The sequence below is a fragment of the Macrobrachium nipponense genome, chromosome 36 (assembly GCF_015104395.2).
Source record: "Macrobrachium nipponense isolate FS-2020 chromosome 36, ASM1510439v2, whole genome shotgun sequence".
Lineage (NCBI taxonomy): Eukaryota > Metazoa > Arthropoda > Malacostraca > Decapoda > Palaemonidae > Macrobrachium > Macrobrachium nipponense.
In genome coordinates this window covers 47,587,222-47,614,922 of record NC_087220.1, presented here as the reverse complement: position 1 = coordinate 47,614,922, position 27,701 = coordinate 47,587,222, and the positions used below count along the sequence as shown (strand labels likewise).

At 34.8% G+C, this 27,701-nt stretch overlaps 2 protein-coding genes across 8 annotated transcripts in view; one reads left to right on the top strand and one right to left on the bottom strand.

Annotated features, from left to right (window-relative positions):
• LOC135203602 (citramalyl-CoA lyase, mitochondrial-like) overlaps positions 1–11,937 on the top strand; it is a 44,228-nt gene extending 32,291 nt beyond the window's left edge. For 2 of the 3 annotated variants that reach the window (XR_010311970.1, XR_010311972.1), the window contains exon 9: positions 2,554–2,822. The gene's annotated coding sequence lies outside the window, so the exon portion shown is untranslated. Of the gene's footprint in view, positions 1–2,553; positions 2,823–10,487 lie in introns of those variants that run through there. The other variant, XR_010311971.1, reaches the window with a different exon arrangement.
• LOC135203601 (glycosaminoglycan xylosylkinase-like) lies at positions 443–27,327 on the bottom strand. Of its 5 annotated transcripts, none has more exons than XM_064233401.1 (9): positions 27,169–27,327; positions 25,260–25,498; positions 20,952–21,141; positions 20,633–20,802; positions 19,785–19,981; positions 12,521–12,692; positions 5,842–6,036; positions 5,449–5,508; positions 443–4,115 (listed from the first exon to the last, which is right to left on the bottom strand). In XM_064233401.1, exons 2-9 carry the CDS (start codon positions 25,469–25,471, stop codon positions 3,908–3,910), a joined length of 1,404 nt encoding a protein of 467 aa, XP_064089471.1. In that variant the 5' UTR covers positions 25,472–25,498; positions 27,169–27,327; the 3' UTR covers positions 443–3,907. The 5 variants fall into 5 exon arrangements, with proteins under 5 accessions (XP_064089471.1, XP_064089472.1, XP_064089474.1 ...); XM_064233402.1 differs by having other exon boundaries at positions 27,150–27,255; XM_064233404.1 differs by lacking the exon at positions 27,169–27,327 and adding an exon at positions 26,933–27,059.
• Between the last annotated feature and the right edge of the window lie 374 nt (positions 27,328–27,701).

The window sequence follows — 27,701 nt, the reverse complement described above, 5'->3', positions numbered from 1 at the left end:
CTTTTGTGTATTATTCTCGACTTTTGGGGAAGTCGAGAGGGCCTTGATCCCTTGAACTATCAATCTCAACTAGAAAGCATTGTCATTAGCAATCTATGTGTGCCTGATGAATATGCCGTAGCCAGAAGATAACTATATTTTTGGAGATGTGCTTCATGCACTAGTTCCCGGAGTAGGAGAGTCTAGAATCTTTACCTCTTGAATGTCTTGTTTGCTTAAGGTAGTGGCAAATGGCTCTCATTGGACAGAAAAGGTCTTCTGTATTACAAGAAATCAAGGTTGGGATAGCAAAAGGAACAGTGGCATAATCTGCAGCAAGGACTAGTTAAGCAGGCTGGGGGTGATGATCAAGGGACCACTTCTCTTGACTTTGAGATAAAAAACAGGTGATCCTTACTACAAAAAGGGGATCCTTAAGTGGACACACCAAATGATACAATAGTAGATTTGAAGGTTTTATTGGAAAAAGTCCCAAAATAAAGACCATAATATTTCCCTACTTTCATACAAAATTTATTATAAAAATAACTTTTAATATATGTATCCTGAAATATATCTCTAATACAAAGTGCCATAGATAGAGAAAGTCTTGATGCATGATGGACTCTTTTGTTGATTTAAAAATAAAATTATACTTGCAACAAAATATCCTATTTCTGTTTGGTTAGCAGATTATTAACAACATACAGTATACTGTGGTTTTATTTTTAATTAAAAAATATATGTGAAAATCATGTGAAAGTAAACATAATCAATAATACCTACTTAAAATTATTCTTTTGTGTAAATGCTTAAAATGAATATGTTTTTGTAGCACCAAATAAATGCAGTTTTGAGCATCGCAGCAATTTAAAAACCACAATATAATCTTAAAGTAAAAAAAAAAACAAAAAAAAAGATGAGCATCAAAGTCCAACCTCCTGCCATGCAGTGAGAAATTAAATTCAAGTGAAAAAAATTTCAACTTGGAAGAGAGCATAGAATGCTCAACATTATGAAAAGTACAATTATATTAGGGCGACATCTGAGATATAGGGATAGCCAGTTGGTTAATACATCACCAATGACAACAGGAAGATGAATATTAATAAGCCAGAAAGAGGAATGTGCTTACTTCCTAATTGGGTAACAAAACCTGTAAGATAGAGAGTACAGCAGATATGGCACTAATTTTTTACCAACAGAATTTGTGACGGTCCAGATTATAGAATTTACATTGGTGTAGCTTTACCATCATTTGAACTGTTTTTTAATGCAAAGACAATTTTTCAGAAAACATTTTAAATTACAATGTTATGGATAGTAAGGTACAATGTTAATGCATCGAAAAGCATGTCAATAATAATTTTCATCTTTACCTTCCATTCATTTTAAAGAAACACCCTTCATTTGACATTTAGATTCTTAAGAATGGATACAAAAGGTACATTCTGTCATGGGGATAGGATCAATTGGATAAGCTGATAAAAGCTAAAACTAAAATTATGCTGCAGCAACTAAAATAATTTTTTAAAATCCTAATAAGGTAAATATTTGGTAAAGTATACTAAAAAGATCAAGGTAACATACAAAGCATAACTGAATTGTACTTAATAAATTAAGCGTTAAGCAGAGAAAGAATATAGAGGAAAAAATAATAATCATATGGAGAGTATCTCTTGAGCTTCTAAACCTCTTAGAAGGCTTGAAAAGGAATGGCTTTTGTTTTTCAAGCGCAGTAAATCTCGGGGTAATGTTGTATGTACAGTCAAGTATGTTTGTTTGCCTAATATTACCGATCATTATGACTAATGTAGAGAGCTAGTTTCACTTTAATGAACGTGTGTTGGCTAACTGTTGATTTGACTTTACAAGTAATCTAATAATGCTGACTTGCATAGTTCACTATGACATCTATTTCCTGTTCACTACCATGACCCTCTTAATATTATGAGCTATGACGATACAATGAAAAACGAGATTGTGCAGATTTGCTGTGCTTGAATTCACTTGGTTTAATGCAAGTCTGATGTGGATGAAAAATGCAAAAGACTAATCCTGACAACTCTACGGTCACAGAAATACCTTCTACATTACAAGTGCTGATCAATTTCACAGTAAATGGAAATATTTAAAGTACAAGCATTTGGGATGTTTGCTACATTTAGTGATGTACAATTGAAAACAGATTTTCTTAAATGTACAGTAATCCTGTGACTTCATCCACTCATTACAGCAATGTAATTGGACCTTAGTAAGATACACATTATGTATTGTGAAGTTCACTCTTTGCTGCTATATTCTTGCTTGGCAGTCATGGCACCTTTCATTTGTATATATACTGGACAGTTCTGTTAGTACTCATATAGAAGAATAACATCTTTCCTATGCTGACATTTTGGGAAAATACTAGTTTACACTCACATTTTAATCACATTCCATGTTTAAAACTAAGGAACACTTTAAAATGTTTTAACTTATTCAAAATAATTCTTAAATTAATATTGTGAATTTGTAACAGAATATAATATGCCCTCTATGTATAGTGTAAGAAATTTTTTTTTTGTTTTCTAGGTAATTTCAAGAACCCAGAAACCAATCACACTTTGATACTAGGGGAAAAGTGTAAACCTTTCATAAAAATAAAAAATGTCAAGTAGAAATGTGAAAAAAGTAACAACTGAAGTGCAGTTGGGCACTAAGAAAATATTGTCAGCATCAGCAACATAGCAGCAAAAAGCTTAAAAATTATGTCTTTCAAAAGGTAGGTTGTACAGTATTGTATTTTGTTTTTGTGGTCCTTCCAAAGGAAGCATTTGTAAAGATTAAACTTTTAAGTTTCATATACACATCTTGATTTAACATACAACACAATACGTACATGTAAAGACATTCAATGGTGACCTTTCTGACATAAACCAAACAGTTTATGATGACGCAATGAGTTTTGTGCTTCTCCAGGACGTCTTTGTGATGCTTATGAGAAGTTTATGCACAAAAAAGGGGGGTGAGGTTGCCAGAGGAATAGCAAACTGACAAGTCTAATTATACACACAAATTGGATAAGTCTGACACTACGTATGAGCAACTAGAACAATGACTAATCACATCTATTAACATCCTTTTTACACCTATAGTACATTATGCTCATCCTCTAAAAAACAAAGTATAATAGAAGGAAAGCTCAATTATACAAACCACCCACCTATAAGGTAGGTAGCAGTAAAGCTTAATCATACAAAGCATCCAACAAAAACCTGCAAATGTCATGAAAGAAAAAACAAGTCACAAGTTATGAGTACTAAGTAACAACCTATGTTGTCATGGGATGAAAGATAACAACAAATATACGAAAAATCTCCTCTTAAAATAATATTTGCAACTGCCACTCATAAGTGATCATAACATGTAGTTTATACACATAAGGTTCCTAGTTATACATCTCACTCTGCTTGATATAGCTTTTATGTTAATTGCTTCTATCCTATTGTGAAAATAAAAAAAAATTCAAGTTCTATAACTCATGTTTATCAAAAACATGTTTACTGTATTGCAACACATTCCAATAGGCTACCTTAACATAAGATTTTCTTGTCACTATCCTATTATTAAAAAATAGACTAAAGAAATGCAATAAATTACAATAAAAAATACACCAAAGAAATGCAATAAATTACAAAGTTGCACAATTGTGGAGACCTTACTGCATTGGATAGTAACAGGTGCCAAATGATGTCAACTATAACAAATGCAAAACTCACCAATTTATACACCCAAGCACCAAAAATTGATTACTATTCTTATACATAATACACGAGTATAAAAATAAAATTAAAGATATGTATAACCTTTCAACAACTACTACTGAATCACTTCATTCACTACACATTTACGTCTCTGTTCTATTACAAACACAACAAGTGAAACCTCAGTAAAGAACGTGATGCCAACCTCCTTTTCTTTCCCTACACATACTTAGAGCAGCTAATATATGCAAAATTCTTCGGTCTAGAGCATGAAGGTGAGGTTTGGTCAAAACTGGGGAGATTGGGTCTAGTGATAAAATTTCTTCTAAGGCTTTTGACAAGCCACCACCACTCAGGAGGATTAGTCTTTCGTATGTTGCTTGACGTAACCTGAAAAATAATTGATCATGAACATTTTATGACTATTTAACATGAAAAGAAAGATTAAGTTGTTCATAAACTGTATACAGTAGCAAGTGAAATAAATTTCTTTAACATGACAATATAGCCTCCCTAGCAAAATTATGAATTTTAATAAAAGATAAAAAAAATATTACACCATATAAAAAATAACTAGACTATGCTGGAGGATTTTTTAGATAAAAAAAATTAATGAACTTCCTGAGGGAAAGCATTTGTCCAGTTATCAACCAGATGGCCTTACATGTTTTAGAAGGGCTAACATTAATCGAGAAATATTTTAGAAATAAACATACCTTGTGAATGTAAAAAAATATTTCTGTACAATATGAGACAGTAAAATTCCTGCATAATAAAGCTGTGGGTCAAACAAAGAAAATATCCTTTACTCTTGAACTAGTTTACATGGTTTTGGGTTAAGGTCATCCTGGTCCAGGCCAACCCAGGTTAAGTGAGAGCAGCTGCAACCCCTGCATTTACATACCAGACAAGAGTGCCCTTTTTCTTCTGTTGTGATCCCGACTAAATGATTTTAATTTAGGGTCATGACATCCTTAAATTGTGAGAAACTTTTTTTTTTTTTTTTTTTTTTTAAACATGAAAATTTCTAAGTTACAGTCCTTGCAAGAATTTTTTCCTATTTCTCCATTTGACTTTGATCTTACCCAAATGTTGCTTCACAGCCACAACAAACCTGTGTCAAGTAGGAGCCTTAAATGTTTGTTCCTTACAATTGAATGACCTAGAAAAAGTCACTGATGAACAGAAATTGTCAATGTATGCCTCTAAATGTAATGTCTGGGAGGTATAATTATTATTAATGGTAAATAACATGCAACCAAAACTAAAAACGGGAAAAAATCCAGTGCAGCAATTATAATTCATAAGAGTAAATACCTAAGACTAAATAAATAACCATTTGGGTCCATAAAGAGAAAAAGGAACACTGCATATTTAGTTATATAATTTGCCTAGTGGGGACATTATTGTCATTACTATTGCTAAATAGTATTATTATTCAGTTTAACCAAAATTAGATGCATTTTTAAAGAGAGTGGGTCTCAATACTAATAAAAACAGGTTTTAATTTACTTGTTATTATCATACCTGAACAATAAGAACAAATGCCTTACTGCCTATCCAAGCAAGGAAAGACAAGGTACTGAAATACTTCATATTCTTGAGGATTGATTCCATCCCAATTTTTTGTGCTCAGATAAATATTGCAAATTTTCTTCAATAGAAAAATTAGAAAGATAACGTCTAACTCTTCATTTGTAATCATGCCCAACAAAATGCTTACCTGCAACACTGTAATAACGGTGCCAACACATCCATGTGGTCTACATAAGCATCTCCAAAACTGAAAGAGAAACTTGATATGAGAAATTTTAACCAATGACATATTGTACACGTATACTGATTACACAGTAATTACCCCAGCACAGAACATTTCACCATAATTCTATCCTTTGAAGTACCATGATCATTACACCAATGTGCCATATAAGTAATCACCCAAGTTAAACCCATTTGTACTATAAAAATTTTTGGTTTCATTGAATGTCATGAAGAGATTCATAGGACTATGTACTAGGCTACAGTAATTTTGACTGAATGAATATGATTCAAATATTTTTACACAGAAGAGAAAATTTATGCTACGTTCAGTTATAAATATTGTGCAAATCACTACCTTTTTCCATTGTCTAGTAGCACTATAGAAGAATCAGGATTTCCAGCTACCACAGTGTAATGGTGCCGGTCACCATTTTGGATAAGGAAATCAAAAACAGCAGCATCCATAAGGTCCAGCAGACGAGATGATTGATCATCACTGAAGGATGGGTGGCGTAACACTAGATCACAGTACTGCGGATTTTCTTCCCATCTGTTATTAAATACAAAATTAAAAGCTAACAAAAAATACGCAATACAGTACCAACTGCAGAGCAGCAGTTAAAAAACACACAAGACCAATTAAAAAATGATTACGTAAAAACTTGGAAGAGGTTCCCCATAAAGATGACAGTTATATTGTGATACTGACACAGCTAGTATATGTGTAATGAGTGGTAACCGGGTTCTTACAATTATCAAATGGATTAACCAGACCAGTGATTCAAAATTCTTGACGAGATCAGTTTCTAAAGACAAGTAAGATTTTACATTATTCATATAAACTCGGTAAAACAGATATATGCTCAAATAGTAATGAGGTCATATTTAACTAGTAACATCGTCATATTTGTGGAGAGTGAAAATCCCCAAATAATAAAATATACCTTGTTCGAGATTAGTTACCAAAAAACTTTCAAACATCCGCATTTACTGTACCTACATGATATAATTGTCATTCTACTACTACTTTAGTGGCAGTTCAAATTTCAGCTTGACTGTTCCACAATTGAAGCAGCACCTAGCACCACAATGCCTCTCAGGATGTACATACTAATGTTTCTTTTTTAAACTTGTTCCTTAGGCTGCACTGGCATAAAAATAGGCATACTGAACTCAACATTCCATTTTGTTCTTACTTTTGCAAAATTGTTTGCATTAAGAATAAATATGCTGAAAATACAGCAGATATATAAAGTTTGACCAAAATAGTGCCTGATTTCCAAGACAGTCCCAGTATGTACTGTTTCTTATTCTGTCAACCACTGACTCAATATTTTTCTCCACAAGATCTATACAAGTATGATGAAATCCCTAAAGGGAAACAAAGTGTAGGGATCTAATCTATTACATTTAATGTTATGATGGAATTCCCTACCAATTATGTTCCAATGCAAATGCTTCTACATGATATTAACAACAGGTTTGGTTATCTCCTGTGAAGTTTCACTTGAAATGCCTGCTCTGTTCAACTTTCTTTTAAAATGACCAGTACTGTAGTTTAAAACTAAAATACTTTCAATCTTTACATCTTTTGAATTATTTGGTTTCACTTATATTTACAATTGGTTACACCAAATGTTGCTCATAACACAACAGTATTGAAATTAGAGGCTTGTTATAAAGCGTTCTCATGAAAAATTTTGCAAAAAATGCTTCTATATGGTACTGTACATGTATATAACCAAAAACTTACAAAATTCAGCTGGAATGTAGGTCCTCCTCACTAACCCTACACATTACACAACTTGAGTGTCTGGTCTGTTTACCTTACCTATCTTCTCACTAATATTTCAAACACTGGCCCTCCTTAGCACTCATATTACCAGAATCAAGTGATCTGACCAATTTTAAAAAGTGGTAAAATGATTTCATAACATGGTGGGTTTCCTTAATTAAGTTTGAATCATTTACTTTTCAAAATCAATTATTGTTTCATATAAAACTATTAGTACTTTTAGTATAGTCCATTTCATGGGTCCACATCAATCTCACACACTAAAGTTCAGAGAGAAAGAAAAAAGTTGGCCACTTATGGCAGGTTATCATATGCTACAGTATCTCCAGGCTGCAGTTGTTAGCATTCCCATTTCTTGTGTCTGAGTGTAAAGCAGTTGAAAGGAATGGTTAGTGAATTAAAAGTAATGGGTTTGGTTTTAAAAAAAAATCTTTTTAAACTTTATGTTTTGTGCCCCTGAATAAATTGCACACAGTTGAAAGCTACTTTATGCCATAAAACTCTTTCAGAGCAAACACAGTCTTGGGATGAAGGGAGCTGTGATGCTAACACTAATTAAGAAAAGGGATCTGAAGGACTAAGCAAAAGGTTAATGAACTGAGGTCAAGTAATTCAACACTAGTCACATTTCCAAGTACTCACTCACAGGGCTTTTCCAGGGGATTTGTTTTCAAATGAAGGGTAAATACTGGAGGTGGGCAAAGTTTAAGAAGCTAGTTATGAAGAGACAAAAGAGAAAATATATTAAAAAGTCTTCTTAAAAGGCAGAAAGTAATGCAGCTGTAGCCAAACATATTCAAGAGTGCAAAAGTCAAGGATGCTGAAAGCAAGAATGGTTATAAATGAAAAAAATTCAAAAGATAAAGGGCCCATTCTGTTGTCAGGACCTGGTTTTAATTCCTAAAAGAGTACATCAGAATTATGTATTACCCACAACAAATATTGGCACTAGTCAAATATCACTGCTCTTTCCAAATGAGGATGTTTGCAGCTAAAACAATATATACTCTGACTTTATGCCGCTGTTGACAAATTATCAGACATGACACTGACAATCATTGCACCTATTGTCCCACGTACATACAAACTCCCGACACTTCTTACAAACAGTATGTGGATCTACCGATGATTTCGGCAGTCTCACCTTACACCCTTCTTTCACACAAACTCTAAACATACTTCCTGAATCAGACATACTAAACCAGGAACCAAACAAAATGCGATTGCCACTCTAACTTCGTGAATACGATACCAATATCCAAAAAGTCAGTCAACGAGCAATTTCTAACCGAGAACCAACAACGATGTTGCCGGTTCGGCTGGCAGAGAAAATCTGAGAAAACGGGAATAGTTCCAAGTACCAGCGCCACGGGAGCGGGGGTTGGCCATCACCTGAACTACCAGTGTACTAGCGGTTGCCGCGAGTTTTTGGAAATTCTGCCAGTGCGTCAAGAGATAAGCTATATATATACCTGCCCAGGTAAGTGTCATGCATAAAACTTATATTTAAAATGTGAAATAAACAACTTCCAGACATTTTAATAATTTCACAATTATAAGTGATTTGAAGAAGGTAATTATGTTTTGAATAAATTTTCTACTACTATGGGGAACCTTCCAAATTGCACTAGATCAACAGTCTGAGAATCCTGTATGCTAAAATAAAATCCAATGATACAGGTAAAAGAAAACCCAAGTACTGTACACAACTACAGTATCTTAGCACTTCAAATCGTCTTATTTTTTTTTAGTTTACAAAATAAAGTATATTAAATCTATAAGAAAAATTCAAGTCTAAAGCTCTAAAAGAGAAAAAAAAGTTCAATTCAAAATCACAATATATTACCTACACTATAGTACTGCTATATTTAAAAACTTAGAGCAATCTAAAATCACTAAGGTTCACATAAAATTATTTTTCTATCTGAAATAAAAACCTTGTAATGGAAATGAATTGCTGTAAAAAATATTTTTTAATGATATATCAGTTAGCTTCAAGGCAGAAACAATCACTTCCAAACCCATATTAAATCCATTATTATCCTGAAGGATGAAACAGTCCAGTATCTTAGTCCATCAAAGACATTCAGGACTCAAAGATGTACCTACAGAAATGTTCCTTACAGTGACTTTTTGTTTCGAATCATCTTACCTGGTTTGATTTTCATTCTTCATTCATGGAGCATGGGGATTACAAAACTAAGTGAAAGCCTCAAGATTGACTACTGAAGGGGTACTAAAGCTGTTATTCGTAGAATGAACACCATCTTTGGGAAAAGTGACGTACAGAGGAAACCAAGGCAAATATGGATGGCTCCCTCTCTTGCAAAAGTTATATGGTTTCTTGGAGTTCAAAGATTTTATTCTTTCAAACTTCATAGTTTCTTAAAGCTTTATTCTTAAGCATTTAATCCTTAAGCCATTGCGGGAAAGAAAATATTTACCTTAAAAGTAAAAAAAATAATTGCAATTGTAAGCACAACCAAAAGCAAAACCCATTTTGATAATGTTCCGTTATTGTTACAAGTGTTCCCATTTTACATTTGGAACAGCCTTATTCCAGTTTGTCACACTTTCAACTTGCTAAAGGGTTCCCTTAAGGTGCATTTCTTTGTAAGATATAGAATAGCCAATGTAAATATTGGAAATAAAGCTTATTATTATTATTATTATTATTATTATCCTCTGCTCCATCAAGAATGCTTTATGCACTTCAAGTGTATGGGCTTTATTTCAAACTTTGTTTCTTTCTTCAGGCCGAGTTCCACACAAGAATCCCCTTGATATCTGTGTTTTAGTCATAAATTCATTTTATTATATCTCACATATGCTTTTAAATTTTTTTATCTTTTGCTTTAATCACATCAATGAGATCATAGCAAAGGTAGGACAGCCTTTTGTAGTTTTAGTCATAGGACCACTTTGGTAATGAAGTAGTTTTTGGAAGAGTGTTTCTTCCATTACCTGTTGAATGGAATACCTTCTGGTGTACCTGCAACCTATTCAAGATATATTCAGATACAATCCTAAAGGATAAATCAGCAAGTTGTTCAAGGCATTGTTATTCATAGCTGAGCTGCTTTGGTACCAGGTTTTATCGGGGTAGTATTTATCCACTCCCAGTACTTCATCCAGGAAGTTTTTTAAGCTCTAAGGGCAGGGGTTTTGTTTTGAGTTCCTGAACTTTATTGTTTTTTCTTCTTCAGGCTGAGTTTTGGACTGACTGCACTAATGATGAGAGCCGTGGCATATGAGAGTTGCAGCTGTGGCTGACATAGATGATCAAGTAATTGTGCTGCACAAAACACAACTCTGACTTTGCCTTCTCTAACAGCACAAACTTGGCTTGCTTTTCTTTTTGGAGCTGTTACACAAAGAAAGGGAATGCCCTATCAGACAATTCCCATATACTCCAACACCACAGCAACAAGAGAATTACTTCTCAGTACAATTAAGTACCAACAGAGACTGCACTAACAACAGAAGCCCTACAATTTGATGCTTCCCATAACTGCCAACACCACAACACCATGGAACTCTACCATGATGAACTTAGTACATGCACTATCAACAAAGGCAATGCTACCAACAGGAATTGTGCCATCAAACATTTCCCATGCCTGCTCATTCTACAACACCGAGGAACTTAAGACAGAGCTCTACTGATGGAGGCTGTCATTAGTGCAGGAGACTATGAACCTAATATTACAAGCATATTCAGTGTTCCTTCAAAGAGGTCAAGTTGCAATCTTCTGCATTGTCAATATATCAATTATCTTAATCATTCAAGTAATTTCATCTATAATAACTACATCCTCACTTCTAATATTTTTACTTGGATGGGTCAGAACCTGTTAAAATACAGCACACAAAAACTGAACAAGAAAATAATAAGCATGAATGATAATCATACAGCTTAAACTTCACTCTCATCAGCATGTAAACTGACAGGAATCCCACTGTTGTTTACGTAAATTACACAGCAATTATGTTCAAGCTCTGTCTAAAAACTATGGAATAATTTTAAATTGTAATATTACATGAGGAATATTGGATTGGATTGGACTGGATTATAAAATTTAGGTCTAAGACCAAGTGCTTGGACCTACGAGGTCATTCAGCACCAAAAAGGAAACGAACAGTAAGAAGGTCTGAAAGGCGCAACAGGAGGAAAACCTCAAAGTAGTCGCACTGTGAAACAATTGTTAGAGAGAGTGGAAAGTCAGATGGAAGAAGAAGAATATGTACAGAGGTACAGGAAAAGGAATGAAAGTGGCTGCAGCCAGGGGCCAAAGGGACGATGCAAAGAACCTTAAGCAATGTCTAAAGTGCACCGTGTGAGGTGCACTGACAGCACTACCCCTCTATGGGGATGTGGAATATCAACACTGCTATACACAGTTACAGTGTTATCTCACTGTAATTGTATACATATAGCATTGTTGATAACGAATATCAACAATGCTATACACAATTAAAGTGAGATAACTGCTTCGCATGGGATGTAAACACCTGATTTTCCAGTTTATAAGGCTCATGGCTTATGTTCCAGCAAGGTTACTTCTGGATACCTGTACCTCTCAAATTATATTTTTAGAAATGGGAATACTTTTTACATTTGCAGTCTTTATCAAAAATGCATTAAGACCTCCTGACCTGATGATTTTATGTAAGTCATGCCTTACAGTTAATGTTGTAAAACAAGCTGGATAAAATTATAAAAATGATACTCTGGAAAGAAAATATGGTAATGTTTAAGCATTGGTAAAAATAGGCATCTCATAGCACTAAAGAAAACTAACTACATACAGAGGCCAGATAAAGGCAAAAGGAACACTATGAAACACTAGTGTCAACACTGCACTCTCAAAACACATGCACTAGTATCTACATACTAGCCTATTTCACAACAGTTCTATGTGCATATCAACAGTTTTACTTACTTAACTATACTTGCCTCTTATGAAGTAAAATCTTTGAATGTTAGCACAAACCAAAAAATGAAGTAAGTTACTTGCTAAAACAGGATACGTTATGTATCTTTTGAGAAAGTGAACTTGGTACGTAGTTCAAAATCTCAAATTCTAAATGGCTTTGCAAGTTAAGTACAGAGACATCCAAAGGAGTAAAATGACAGTATGAAGCATACCCAAATGACAACAGGTAATTACATGTCTTATCAAAATGAAGGTCCAGAGTCCATCAAAGAGTATAAAGTATGAGAACGTGCTCTACTTACTGGGCTAACTTAGTGCGTTTGTATGTGCGTGCCCAAGGGTGTGGAATGTGCGTGAGAGGAAGACGTCGAGGTAACCAAAGAATAACAGTACCCTCAAAAGTACTACCATTATCACACACTGAGGCATCCTTACGACAGTAGTAACACACACCAAAAAAGCAGAGTTGTCTCCCTGGAACAAATTTGCAGGAAACATTCCAACACACCTTTTAAATGCAATGAACAAAGCAACTAATACATCATCAAGCCTTTGACACTTGATGATAGTCTGAAACAGGAACAAAGGTCATTAATATTTACAGAAAACTGTACAAAATTGAGATAATACAGTACTACATGACATGACTAAACTACAAGTATTAAGCAGATGCTGGTTTCTAGTTGCAAAACTACAGTTACTGTAAATCTTCAGCTATAAAGAATGCACCTTCAATCTACTTTTATAAGTATTTACAAAAATTTTTTTACTCATAGTACACAATTCTGAAATTTTTGTGATTGCAAAGTACTTGTCCAGCACAATTTTTATCATAAGGCTCATGTATTCTGTGTGCAATTAAAATTTACCATTGACCTTTAATGCTGATTATGCAAAGCTGTTTAACTCAGAGGCAAAGTTTTGGCAAAAGTAGAAAAAATAATTTAAATGTCAACAAAATTCTCTATCAGATGAAAACCAGTACTTTGATCAGAGTTCACCTTCAACCAAAGTTTGACATAAGGAACTTGGACATATTTTAGAAATAACTACTTTACCTCATAGCATCCAAAATACAGAACACTGACCATAATCATAAATTGGTTCTCAAAGCAGCTGATAACCACTGGTTATAACCAATTTTCACAAGCATGAGTCTTCTTCTTTCCTTGCTGTCATACAATCATTTCATCACAATGAGCATTAAATATGAAAACAATGGTTTTCTTAGACAAAACATGTTTTTTTTTCACAAACCAATTGTTTTTCTTAAACAAAATGTTTTTTTGCATAAACCAATCAATCATATACGACCTTTCTGTCCAGAAACGGAATGCTATCAGAAAATAAATTTTTTTCTGTGGATGGCCAATTGTATGTACTGCTCTTACAACTGCACAACCATTTAATTCTCTCTACTAGGCTTATTCTGAATAAAATACGTAATGAGCAGGTTGTTACATCTTTCATCAAAATAGAAATTAAAAGAGTAGTTAAGAATCTAATAAAGCAGGGTGATAATTCAAAGGTAGCTTGGATGATAATGAAAATTAGGAGTTCATTTGCATTCAGACTCAATGCCAACCACCAAAAAGTAGTTACACAACTGAAAACCAATTTCAAACCATCAGATGTCCATATCAATCTTTGATTGAAAGTTACACCACTGATAAAATTTGGTTTGTTTACATTGCAAACATATTGGTAGCTAGGTATATGTCCAGAAATACATCTTAATTTCTAAAAGTTTATTAGGGCACAGATTTTATGGCTATCCTAATTACAATTACTTTTAACATGGTGCTACAGATTTATTAATCCAGGATTGTAATAAAACACTCTAAACCTAACTACATAGTGCACACTGTACTGGGTAAACAAAAACTAAACGAGATTTCCATGACATGTCAGAACAAACAGAGATTAATTGAAGAGAAAGGTATTATGATGCAACCAGGGGGCACCTTACTAAAATATTTAGGGCTCTGAGAATAGAATATATTTTTTTGTGATCCTGAAGGGTTGACATCACTCATGTTTAAAGCTCTGTCTAAAATTTCAAACAAAATAAAAATAAAAAATTGCTGTAAGAGTAACTTGAGCATGAATGCATTTTCCACTTTTACCATAGTGATACTATTCCACTAAGTTATCTTGTTAATCTCATCTGCAAGTGTAAAACTTATGATACATAAACTCAAAATTTGAAATACATTAAAGATTTTATCTACTACATAATTTCTTACCTTTATGGAATATCATCAGCTTTTATTTAATAAGTTTTCCAGCAAATTCAAGATGTTTACTGATATTTTCAACATACAAATACAGTATAGACTAACTACTCATTTATTTCTAAATCTTGGTTAACAGTGTGAAGAATTTTTTAACATTTCAAATGTTATAGCCCTTTTACTATACAGAAAAGAGGCCCAATTAAAGGAATTTTCTATGTATTTTCAAATAAAAATTTCAATTATAAAATAAAGTTCTAATTACTTTAAGGTTCTAGGCCTATCGAAACTTTGACAAGAGATTGTACTTTGCCGCAAGTTGTAATGTATCTTTGCGTATAGTATTTTCCTCATTTACATAAGTGGAAATGTGTATTGTATGAAAGATAGATACATATGCTTTTTACATTTGCATCTAGTTAGGAAAAGCATTGCATTTGGTTGTTTCATGTATTAGTTTGTAAAAGAAAGTATAATAGCTCTTAATTACCAACCGTTGGTTGTTTTGTTGTTTGGATAGTTGGCTGAATGTTAGGCATTGGCCACTGATGGTCAGTCAGGCAGTCTAGTCACTGCTTCAATAGAGTCAAGTCAAGTCAAGTCAAGTTGTGTTAGTTCAAATCAAGTGGTCATATGAACAAGGTCTAGTCCAACGATCTGCAAGAAGTCATCAGGATCTCCGTATCATAATCACTTAGGTATTCTTACCTTAAAGTTCATTTAGGGAAATTCCTTTTTAGGATATGCAAATCTAATGATAGGGAAGTGTTTCCTATAATGTTCTTTGGATAAGAATAGTGAAAAGGAGACCGTGCTAAGGCCGGGTCTCAAACCACTTAGGCTGGAGAGAGCAAACTCATCCTTCACGATAATGAATCCATCATTCACCATTACAGCAAGTTAAAATAATTTACGTACACATTGATATACACAACGCAATGTCATATTGCCTGGCAATCTTACAAATAGCTCCGTTTTCCACTTCTTTGTCTAGTAACTTACTACCAGTAATATAAAATTTTCTTTGGGATTCGTATTGATATTTGTTTATTTTTTATAATTATGGATATTTTTACAGTCATCAGAGACCTGGATAGGTTCACTTATTGTTATAATGCCATGGATAAAAAGGTTTGTACAGATGACTCTTTTGAATTCCATAAAATATCAGCGAATTCATGTGGGTTAAGTCTGGTTCTTAAAGGCTTTCTCCCTCCCGTATTTGGATGTTGTCTGAATTTACTTTGCCCTTGTGACAAGTATAATTTCACTTGCAGGCTGATTAATGGAACCTGGTTACAGTATCCTGCAGCACGAGAGTTTCACATCGCAACTTCAAAAACCCGTTCGTCGCTGCGGACGACTGCAGTGAAGTATCAACCACCTACAATGTGAAAGGGAATAAGCACCATCATAAGTGAACAAGCTTATTTCGTAATAAGCACCATCATAAGTGAACAAGCTTATTTCGTAGACTTCTTGGACCGACACCCGTATCCCGTCGTTAATCTCGTTTTAATGCGGAATGCTCCGGCGGCTGTCGGAAATCGACTACAAAAGGGACATACTTCCGACAATTACGACCAGAAGGATATTCAACTCTACGTTGCTGGCGAAGGACTCGTGCTGGGGATGATTTTATTCATCGCGAACGTATTCGTGAGGCTTAGGATGCAGAGAACAAGTATGAGGCCAAAATAGAACGTTGGACCCTGCCCAGGCAATTTTCCCCTTGTTTTAACCATTTGGAATTGGCCATTTCATTTGGCAATAGGTGGTTGTCTGGAACTGTGTAATGGACGAAAAGTTGTTCGAAACGCTAGAATGTGCAGTGGGTATCACCTCGGTCATGTATCTCATATATAAAGAATCAGTATATGAATCAATATATATCTTATTTGAAGAATATAGAAGTTAATCAAAGACTCTAAATATATCTGTACGTGTACGCACTAGGAATCTATTTAAAGTGCACCTAGATTAATCACTTAGATTAGTCGTTTATGTGAATCAGTTGTATCAAGTGCACACATATATTGATCATAATTATATGAATCCATATACTACATATGTATAAATAAATCAGGTAGCCTATAATCAATCTGTTACCTTTTATCTTACCAATAACTGCAGTTATATATGAGTTAGTATATGGATTAATGAACCAGTTATATAAAAGTCAGCATAAAAAAAGTAATCATTTTTATCACTTCATATATGAATTTTTATCAGTTAAAATATGATTTTTATCATGTTAATCTTTATTCTATGCAATTATCAGAGTACATTAGTATTTTCTGTAGCATATGTATCTTAAAGAGATAAAGTGAAAAACTGTATCAGTATACTATATCACGTGATCACTATTATTTACGAATATAATCATATGCATATTATGTCTTATATCTTATTACATGAATCTGTATTGTGTACACCTGAATTTTTTTTTACTTATAAAGTATTTTTTATATATCTATATATATTCACATAGTCTGTATCACACTCCTATAAGTCAAATGCAAGTCAAGCTTGAGTAATATTCAGTGGTTGGTTTTGTAGCTGACCGAGCTTTTATGTAAGTTATTACATAATAAAAATATGGAATGTTATTCCATATATATAAAAAACTAAAACTAAAGAGGTCAACCAGATTGCTTGCAGGAATGTGATCAGACCAGAGACGATGAAGTATTCTAAGATGACGTATACAATAAAGTAGGCTAAGATGACATGCCGTCACCTGTGGTCCTTCATTTGTTTTGAAAACATTAGTCCAAGCTTCCTGCTTGAGACAACTACCGCGACCTATAATTCAAACGGCCTACGTAATTTGTAATCTGTATGTATGTTCATATATTCGAGCTACTGTCTGCTTCCTTTATGATTGTAACCGAGATGGTAGTCAGAATAGAGTTAGCCATCGTCATTAGAAGACCTGTACATCTTTACCAAAGCTTCATCATGTAGAGGAGAATTAGCCATCATCATTGGCAGAAGCGATCAAGCCATCGTCATTAGAAGACCTGTACAATCCTATCTGATCTTCATCATGTAATCTCAGAGAATAGAACTATTTTTTATACTAGAACCTCACATCAGAAAGAAGATATCATCATGAGTTTAACACATCGTCATCATAACGAAAGAAGATACTTACTTCGTTAGTTATCATGAAACCCCAAGACACTCCAATGAGTATGGAAGTGCATAACCAACCGACTTAGCGTAAGATTATCGCAAGTCTAACATTACCTCATAGGGCGCCTTATTATACAAGGCAACAGCCCTAATACATCCAATAAACATTTCAGTTCCGATTGTGACAGGCAAGGCTGTAACAATGGTTGCACTGTTAAGACATCATAAGGTCATATGCAATCGAAACCAACCAAAGACTAAGGAAGGTGAGGCACAAGTTGGAACACTCTCTCTGACAAGTATCGGACAGGGAAATAAGAAGGCTAAACAGTCGATCTTACCTACAGCCAAAATAACTCTAAAAGGGAGGGTTGTTGGATACTTCTGCCAAGAGATCTTCCATCAAGAGATCTGATCTTGAGGGACTCCACTACAAGAACAAAGTTGAGAAAATTTCATTGAGAGGTTGTTTGACTTCAAAACCAGTCAAAGAATATGAAATGTTAAACATTATTGTACCTCACTGGGGTAGACTGATTCATATGGATTGTATAGTGGTGGATGAGCTACCAGAATATACAAAGAAATTCAACTTTAAGATGAATTTAAGGTCATGTAAAACTAAAATCAGCTTGGCTGATAAAGAATTTGATCTACCCATAGAAAAACAATTGCCTATCGAGTTGCTGATAGGGATTGACAATGTGTACAACATACTACATCCAGGGTTTACAAAATTTGAGAACTTAGTATTGCTACCAATCACATTTGGCTATGTAGTAACCAAACCTGTAGTTCTCCTCCCACCAAGGAGACTCATGTTTCTATTTTACAACTGGCAGTGGAAACAAATGAGGTAATTACCACTGAAGGGGCTACTCATTTAAAAGAACCAAGGGAGGGTCTTGAAGTCTTCTGGAGTTTAGACCACTTAGGTATTAACTGCAGTGAGATAACGAAACAAGAAAAGAAGGTACTCTTTCAAATAAACCCTTTGAGTATTCTATAAATTCGTATGTACAAATATGTCTAGGTGGTCGTGTTATTTATTATTACAAACTAATTTGTAATAATAAATTTATGCTTCATATGAAGATCAAATTCAGAACTTCTGGATGAGAAATAAGGGTGCTGCCAGTAAGTTTATAGAGGTCATAATTGCTCATCTCCCACCCAAAAGGACGAGGTTTGAACCATACTACAGGTAGAGATTTATTTCTATATTTTGAGCATTATGCAGCAAAAACTGAATTAAGTTTGTGGAGTTTGATTACATGGGATTTTTAATTTGAAATTAAAATTTTCACAATTTAAAAATATCAAAACAGAAATACCACTGGTGTTGGTATGAACAGAATATTCTTATTTCTGTACTTATATCATAATTGAAGAAATCCAGATATTTCAGTAATATGTATTTTGTGTTTGTGCTAATAAAATAAAGAAAAAGCAAGTTGTAAACACACAAACAAAATTCATAAAGTTCATTTACATGCAAGAATATTTGTGTGTAGTCGTCTGCAGGTTTCAAGAAATCTTAGCAAGCCCTAATAAACTTCATAGATGTTTCTTACCAACATGCAAAGCATTAATCACTCAGGTCCACAATTTCAGAAAAAACTGTGGTTGTCCTAGATGACCTTTAGAAAAGTAATTAGATTAATATACGTACATAAAAAACAGATGGCAAAAAGATGTAAAAGTAAAAAAAAAAATGCATTTTAGGATAAAACTGGATCTAGCAAAAGTGTAGATCTCAGAAGATAAAAACAACCCAAACTAATAAGTAATCAAGATTTACTGAAATAAAAGACATTACAATACCTAAGGACCATAAACATTTACTTGACAGAAAATTCTCAACACATCATGTTAATGAGTCATGAATGTGTTAGCCATGGTACAGAATCAGTTATGATCCACAACCCAATAATGTACACCATCTTAATTTAAACATGAAATCAAGCAAGAGTGCCTGGAATCATAACTGAACACTGAATATTACAGCATTCTGCATTTAGTTTATACATATAAAAAATAGGATTAAACTTACTAAACATTTTCACCTATTTAATGGATTTCTTCCACCTGTAAAATGTAAAGATAATCATGAAAAATAAAATTCATAATGTAAAGAAAAATATGTAATGCTTGAAAATACCTCAAAGATCATCTACAGAGTTTAATGGCTAACCTTTCCTGAAGAACGTTGCAGAGAGCCTTCTTGATGCCACAGGTAATATGTGTCGTTTCAAAGATACAGTACGACCAACTGCCAATGGCACCATGGTGAGACCTAAAAGTCGGCTAAGATGAAATGCAGCAATTTCTCCATTATGACGATCAGCACCTGCATAAACTTCTCCTTCAATGACTTCATCTCGAGAATACCTGAAGCATACAAAATTTAGACAATTATGTTTTGGAAACTTCTTACCTAATTTGAGGTTATGCTAGCAAAGGCAGTTCAGCTAGGTGAGTCAACTGATGTAAAAGTTTGCAAATCATTCTCCTAAACATAAAAGACATGAACAATAGAATCATAACTTCAACAGTTAAATCCATTACCCTTATTAGGAACAGGAACACTAATTCATCAATTAAAGAGGAGTATCAGTATTCAGAATAGAATGGGATACAGAGAAGAGAACCGAGATTCAAAATGCCATAGGTCTTTATAAACACAGAACAAAAGACAACAAATCCATTCGCAGGACAACTAAGGAACAAGGCTACAACGTTTTGATTATTCTAATTATCTGCCAAAGTACGTAAGGAGCCGTTAAATTAATCTGTACAAATCGCAGTTTTAATAAATTACTTATTCAGAGAATATCAGTAATAAATATTCTCTTTACATAATTATTAATACAATATTTAAGGGCTGTATTTGAAAGTTTACAAAAGACAAATAAGCTGAGGCAAATTTGGGTTTGGCTGGGCCACTTTACAAAATAACTGTAAAATTTATTTTTTTTTTTTTTAAGATTAAATTTAAATATATACTGTACTGTACTGTACACAATTAGATTGAACACCTACCATTTTGGTTTAAAGACAGCTCTCTGCCCACCTTTCAGAAGGATAGACACTTTGAGCTGTGTTCCCTTGTACCCAATATCTGCAGCAACAATTGGGGCAGTCGAAAGTGCCCCCAAAACATCCCCTAAACCCTTAGCTTTGTCTGGAAGAAGAGTTTTTGGGTTGGCCCACTGCAAATAAATAATTCACATTATTAAGATAGATATGCCCTTTATTGTTAAAGAAATATAAATTCCTTATGCTCTACTACAGAAAACCATTATGGTAAAAAAATCAATTCTTTTTGTGGAGGATACAAAATCAGGCTGTGATTACTCACCTTACGCGCCAAATCCCAAGGATCATCTGTCACCCATCTTTTGCTTACTTCCTTTTTCAACCCTTCAAACAGATCATTCAGCTCTGGTGAGAGAGATGAATATTGAGCTCTTACTGCAGCCAAATGCTTATACAGTCCTGACAGCACTCGAAGACCAGTTCGGTTGCGCAAGTTACGCTTGTGATAATCACTGTATAAAATATGAAAGACAAGTTCTTTCAGATTTCTTCATAGGAAAATGTATTTATACATTCAGCTTTTACATCTAGTAGTAGTATGTATTGTAAATAACATCATAAATCTGAAAAATGACACATTTTAATCAATTTGTATTTTTCATAAATAATAAACCTGATATCTTAATGTAAGGTGAAAATTCTCTAGTGCTGCCTGGAGTCCGGTTAAAAAACAAATAGTACAACGATTTAGGGGCAATGAAAGACAGCCAATATGGGTGTAGGAGAATGGTGCAGCCTGACCTGACTTACCCCAGCTATACAGTGACATACAAATTTCTCTCTAACCACTTTCAAGGCAAGATGGCCTTTCTGCCTTTCTAACCAAGAGGCCAGTTATTTTAGCACTTTGCTCCTGTCTTATGCCTTCGCGTTCTTTATGTTCGTGTTGTTTGTTGCAATCAGCATTGAAAAAAATCAAAATATGCTTGGCTAACTTGCTAGGCCTGTCTTTGTATTCACCTGTTTCACTACAAAATGCTCTACTTGAACCTTTGCCAGACACTTATGAAAAAATTGTACACAAACTATTGAGGATCTACACAGCCTACTTAACTGGGAGTTCAAAACTTCAGTAAGGTTATATATGTGTAAAATTTCTTCACTGAGAATGTGATCAAGAACTCTACTGAAGCAGAACTCAAGAGTAAATTGGGAAATTCTATGAAGAACCTGCAGGCAAAAAAGGCCGTGGAGACAAGACCCGTGGGAAGACTTCAAAGGTAGTGCTTACAATTTCTAATCTCCTGAATTGAGACATCTAGGTGATGACCTTAACACTAGGGGGTTAAGGAGACAAAGATAGACCAATACAATGGTTGAGCAGGGCTACCTAACAAAATTTTACATAACTGTTCTGTTACTTTACAACTGAGTTGTAAAAGGAATAAGACATTCCTCCCATTAGTTTCAAAAGTAGGTCTAACATCTTCTGGACTAATATAACTATTATTATCATCATATATCCTGAATGTATCTCTTTATCTAGTTTAGACTGACATACATATCCACCCTTACATGCCAAAATTTTGCCACGAAACCAAGGCCAGTGCTTATCTTTAGGTATGATAGTCTAACCAATGGCATTAGGCCTATGTTGCCTTAGCCTAAGGTATGCAAACATGGGATAGCTTAGCATAATGTATTGTAGCCTATGTTGAATTTAGACCTATATGCCTTTTATAACATAGCCTACAAAAGGGTGAAGTAGAATGAGCAGACATCATATCTACATATGTATATAGTACATAGAAACATATCTACATATCCATGCAAAAAAATTACACATCTGTTACTCATACATGAATCGGACAATAGCGCTATGAACTAAATGCTGCATTCAAAGGTACTTTTGCCTCACAATTAGGCCAAATTACCTCACCTGTTAGAGGAATTTTCATTTCCTAGGTCCAAGAACTTGAAACCAACAGTTGAACAAAAGGTGATGAAAAGTGTAGATGCATTGTAAGCAAGTCCTACCCCAGCTCTAAGTGGCTTCAAAACTGGAAAAGATGTAGCGGCATCCAGATGTTAACATAAAAGGCTCACTGCAAACAGTTGCAATCACAAAACACTATTCAAGTTAGAAGCAGAGTTAATAACAAAGTTTCTGTTTCTCTTTGACTGATAATCCATTTCCCAAAGACTCCAATTCATGATAACACAGCTTACCATAATCAGTGTAACTTCTTACTCGTTTTAACAGAAGCTGAAGTATAAGTAAACTAAAGAGGGCCAGTTAATGGAATCATCCTTGGAAAAAGAAAATTAAAATGGAACAATGCAAGCTATGCACTGCTTAAATACTAAAGGAGAATCAACCAAATGATGGTTGAAAGACTCAAGACTAAACGGAGGACCATGTTAGTAAAGACCTCAAGGGATGCTGGTGTAAGTACTGGATGGAGGGTGGAGAAGCAAGAGGATTCTTGCATAACATCACTACAAGAGGAGAATACTGAGAAGCGAGAGCTGTCAATCACCAGGCTAACTCAACGCAGTAAATATGTAAGCAGTGGAAGAGGATGGGCCACTATACATACAAGATGATAAAGAGGAAAACTGAGTTAGAGGGAGGAGGGTTATAACTGGCTTGGGGGGGGGGGCACAAAAGAAATGAGCAGAACTGACACACAGCTCAAAACTACTGAGGCAAAAGTAATGTCTGAAATTCTAACTCTACCGACCACCTACACCGCAATACTCTCTCCAAAGGGATGTTACGGGAGTCAGCCAGTGTTGCCAACTTAGAGGAAAAACTGTTATGTTTAGCAGACAGGTTGTCACAGTGGCAACACTGGAGCCTACTAAAACAAGTCAAACCATGAGGCCCGTCTGCCTGGAGCTGGGTGGCAGCTCAGTGCCAAAACCGAACTGTAAAAAATGGTGAGAGTTGTCGAAGGGCACAGAACCTTGGTCCCTGTCAGAGGAGGCAACCACTCAATGTAGGGCAGTCCAGAGGGTGGGTTACAGACGCCAAAAACTTAACTAATAACAGAATATGACAATTATTATTATTTTTCTCCTAACCACCTAGGTAGCAAAAGAAGGCTGAGTAGAATAAGAGAGAGACAAATTAACATAGGCTATCAGGTAGGCTAATGAAGGAGGAGAGAAACGTCAGAAGACAAAAGGAAAAACTTAGTAGACTGCTGGTGTGCCTTAATTGTCTATATAAACTATCAGCCTCTAACATCTTCCAATAGTACTTCAGAAAATTTACATCCTCTCATCAAAACACTCCTAATCCATATATCAAGAAAACCACACTCAAGCCTGCGCACCTAGTCTAACATAGCTGCTAACCTAGGCTACATTGTTATCAGCAAACCTAAACAATTGGTTTTCACAAACTTTCTTATAGAATCTAATGCTTTCATCTCTGCTTGTTGTAGATGACATAAAGCAAAATCAGAAAATAAGCACAACATTGTACAAGAGAAATTAGCCAGAAATAATCAAAATATACCAAAGCTGTTCGAGACTGTGTTTAACACGACAGCATGAAGAAATATAACAATGTAAACATTCCAGAACCATCTGGTGGGAAACAGGTGAATATATAGTCCTAGCAAGTTAGCCAAGCATATTCTTATTTTTCTTTTAATACTGACAGCACCAACTGGAGCAAAGCTAAAGCTAACTTTAACAGTAGGTATGATTTATTCAAATACTGACATTTACAGAACCTTATTTTAGCCTAGAGAGTTTGCAAAAAGGGCAGAAAATAATAACCCACTGAATGCGAGGCATTTAAAAAAAAACTTTACAATATGACACCCTTTCTCCTTTTCCATCAAAACCATTAACTATTCAAATGTCAACCCCTAATCCTAAGTTCAGTTTTTCCATTAAGATTTTTGCACCTGTTTTGCCTGTACAGTTGTACAGCACTAGGTAACTTAGGCCAAACAGCTAGTTGATTTATGGTCAAATGTGATAATGGCTGCACAGAAACTTTTAAAAATAGTCATAGTCAAATGATAACAGGTGATGAAGTTGACAAACTGCTATTGTGCCTGGTCCTGTCACTAGATATCCTGATGACTGTACTATATTTAATCTAGCCATAATATGCTAACTCTGGCTATGAGCTGGCACATGGCCCCTTCGCAGCAAGGCAGCACTTGATCAGTATTGCAATTCTCTCCACATGAAATTAGGCCTCAATAGTGGCTCCCTGAGGCCTGGCTCTTTGTTGAAAGTTGCAAATCTTGCAATCTGCTCAATAACAAGAGCATAACCCAATGCTGACAAGGAATAGAAGCTATTGCAACCACTTTTGACAAGTTCTTAAAGACAATGAAAAACAATCAGCACAGTTATACAGAAAGAAAAGTACTATGTGCTGTCCTGACATTCTTCAAAAGGAATCAAGTAGCAAAAAGATATAAACAACTCACATTAGTTTCATTTTAGGGGAAGATCACCAAGACTGATAAAATGGGATCTGCAAACTAATAGTTTTAAGGCCCTGGTGAACGCAGAATGTCAAAAGCATGAATATAAAATAATGACATCTATCAAATACGTACCATGTAATGAATGTGTAATATATAAATTATATACATACCTTTCCCTTATGGCGTATACCTCTCCCTGAATGTATACTTTCTCAACAATTTTATTCTGGGAAAGTGTGGTGGAGGGAGCTGGGGTGCGGTGGTGGTGGTGATGGAGAGGTGATGGTGAAGGAGCCCTTGCAACCAAAAGAAAGTTTATTGATGTACAAAGTGCAGCACACCAAGCTAGCCACACCACCACACGCCGCACCCAACCCATCATTCATGATTTTTCTGTCACGTACAGTATCTGTAATAAGAAATTATACAATTACTGTATACTTAAGAGCTTTTGATGTCATAACATTTAGGAATTTCCTACAAGCACGCAAAAGTGGGAATCGTTAAAAGTAATTCTCTAAATGGATTTAATCCCACATTCTTTATGAGATGAATATTTGAATGACATGAACTAAAGTTAAAATGCTATGTAAAAATCCTTTAACTTAGCCAAATTCGTATCTGAATACTCAGAGGCAACACAGATCTACAATACAAAACCACCCCCAACAACCTAGCAACCAAACCTAGTCAGGACAGTACGCATCCCCAAGGAACTGATTTTCAGCTTCAGATAAGGCACTGGACCTCTCTTCATCAAATAATGTTTACATCTGTGATTCATTTAGTACAGTTTGTCTTATCCCATGATTATGCTTTCTTACAAGAACAAAGCCATCGTGGCAGTTTCACTGAAATTTACTTCAGGGCAAAAGACAGTGTGAGTATTTTCCAATGATTTTCCATCCACATAAACACCATAATAGTGTTGAGAAATTATTCAAATACTTAAATGATTTTAATTACTCTTCAAATTAACAAAAGTAGCTTATACCTGGAGTCTGAAAAACTGCTATGGCAAAACACAAAATTCACTTGAAACACAAAGCAATATATATATTTAATTAATTTTTTTCCATATAAGTGTTTTTCATGCAGCCTTTGAAATTCACAATTTCCAAGGTACACATGGCTAAACGTGAACTGGAAACTCACACAAATAACCCAATTGCATATGCACATGCAAAATCTTTGCCACTGCATCATAAAGGGTGAAAAAATGCCATTTTTAAATTATGTAAGACATGTATCAATATTAGGTTAAAATAGCATTACCCTAAATATGTTCAACATTATCTGCATACACCTAGACTATGCCATATCTTATAGAAGTCATTTTGACAGAATTATAAATAAAAATGCAATTTCAAGGTGCTTGGGTAGACTGTTCTTTACCCTTTGGATGAGACTGGTTATTTTCAATGGTAGAAATATTGGAATACATGTGGGTTTTACTAAGTCTATAGTAAGGTTTGAATGGTTCTGACTGGGTTCATTTGGGTCATTAAGTAACATTACCATACATTACTCTACTGTGAAATCTGTTTAGGCTACGCCACACCTAGATTTCGAGGCTAATATGACTCTAAATCTCTTTACACCTGTTACACCACACAAAATCAATTAAAAGTTCGGCAAGTCGGCCACAACGGACTGCTAGTCTCCAACTACTACGAAGGTAAGAACTTGGCTGGTCTAGTCTACCCAGGTAGGATAAAAAAGGACAGTTTCGCATAGGTTGAAAACAACCATTTTTCTTGAGCAAACATTGCCAACTTGTGACTAGCTATTTGGCACCAGACACAATGGCATTCCGGTATAGGGAGAGAGAAGTTAAGTGCACCTGGGGTTGCTGAAGCAGAATTATTTTCAGTATCATTGTTGGCTTGAATTTTGACCAAAGTGACGTCAATTGACTTGGATGTTTGCCATCCCTGGGCACAACTAAAGGTTTCGTCATCTACGCAGACACCGGGAACTCTTTACTACGCTTTCTTTGGCTTTATGCGAAGTTCGCCCATTCATTGACAGTTATATGAAAATTTGAGCTGAAGTCATACCTTTAACTATCATAGTTACCTAAATGACATCTGCTTTCTCATGGTCTCCTGCGTAAGCCCCGCCCCTTGGTTTGTTTACTTGTCTTCTTCTTTTGCGTTTCACAAATTCACAGACGGCAAACCACTGGGTCCAAACAATGGACTTTTTGCACTTTACATAAATAAATTGAACGATTAGTGGATAATTGTGACGTACTATAGGAGCGCGAACAAGTTTGATAATTTACTTATCTTCACTTAATCATAAAATACATGGTTTTTTTTATATAGATTAGATGTGTAAAATAAGATATACTCAGGTTGCGTCTTGAAGGATTGAACTGTAGTGGGTATGTGCTATTTAATTACTTGGTAAGAAATTTTGACCTGGTAACTTTCAGATTGAAAGCTATCATATAATATGATATGCTAAGCTAGTGCAAAGCTCAGTAAGCTTGGGGTCAACACTGTAGTCGGTCATTTGAATAACAGAACATTTCTAAATCAAGGCATTGTCATAGATATGCCTGCTACTGAGTCTTTTTGAAATTTGGAATTTCGTCAGTGGGTTCA

Coding starts and splice junctions, on each gene's coding strand:
- LOC135203601 (XM_064233401.1), bottom strand. CDS start 25,471: ATGATGGGTTGGGTGCGGCGTGTGGTGGTGTGGCTAGCTTGGTGTGCT. Junction 6,037..12,520: donor AAACGCACTAAGTTAGCCCA/GTAAGTAGAGCA, acceptor ATTTAATAACAG/ATGGGAAGAAAATCCGCAGT. Junction 5,509..5,841: donor CTACTAGACAATGGAAAAAG/GTAGTGATTTGC, acceptor TTTCTCTTTCAG/TTTTGGAGATGCTTATGTAG.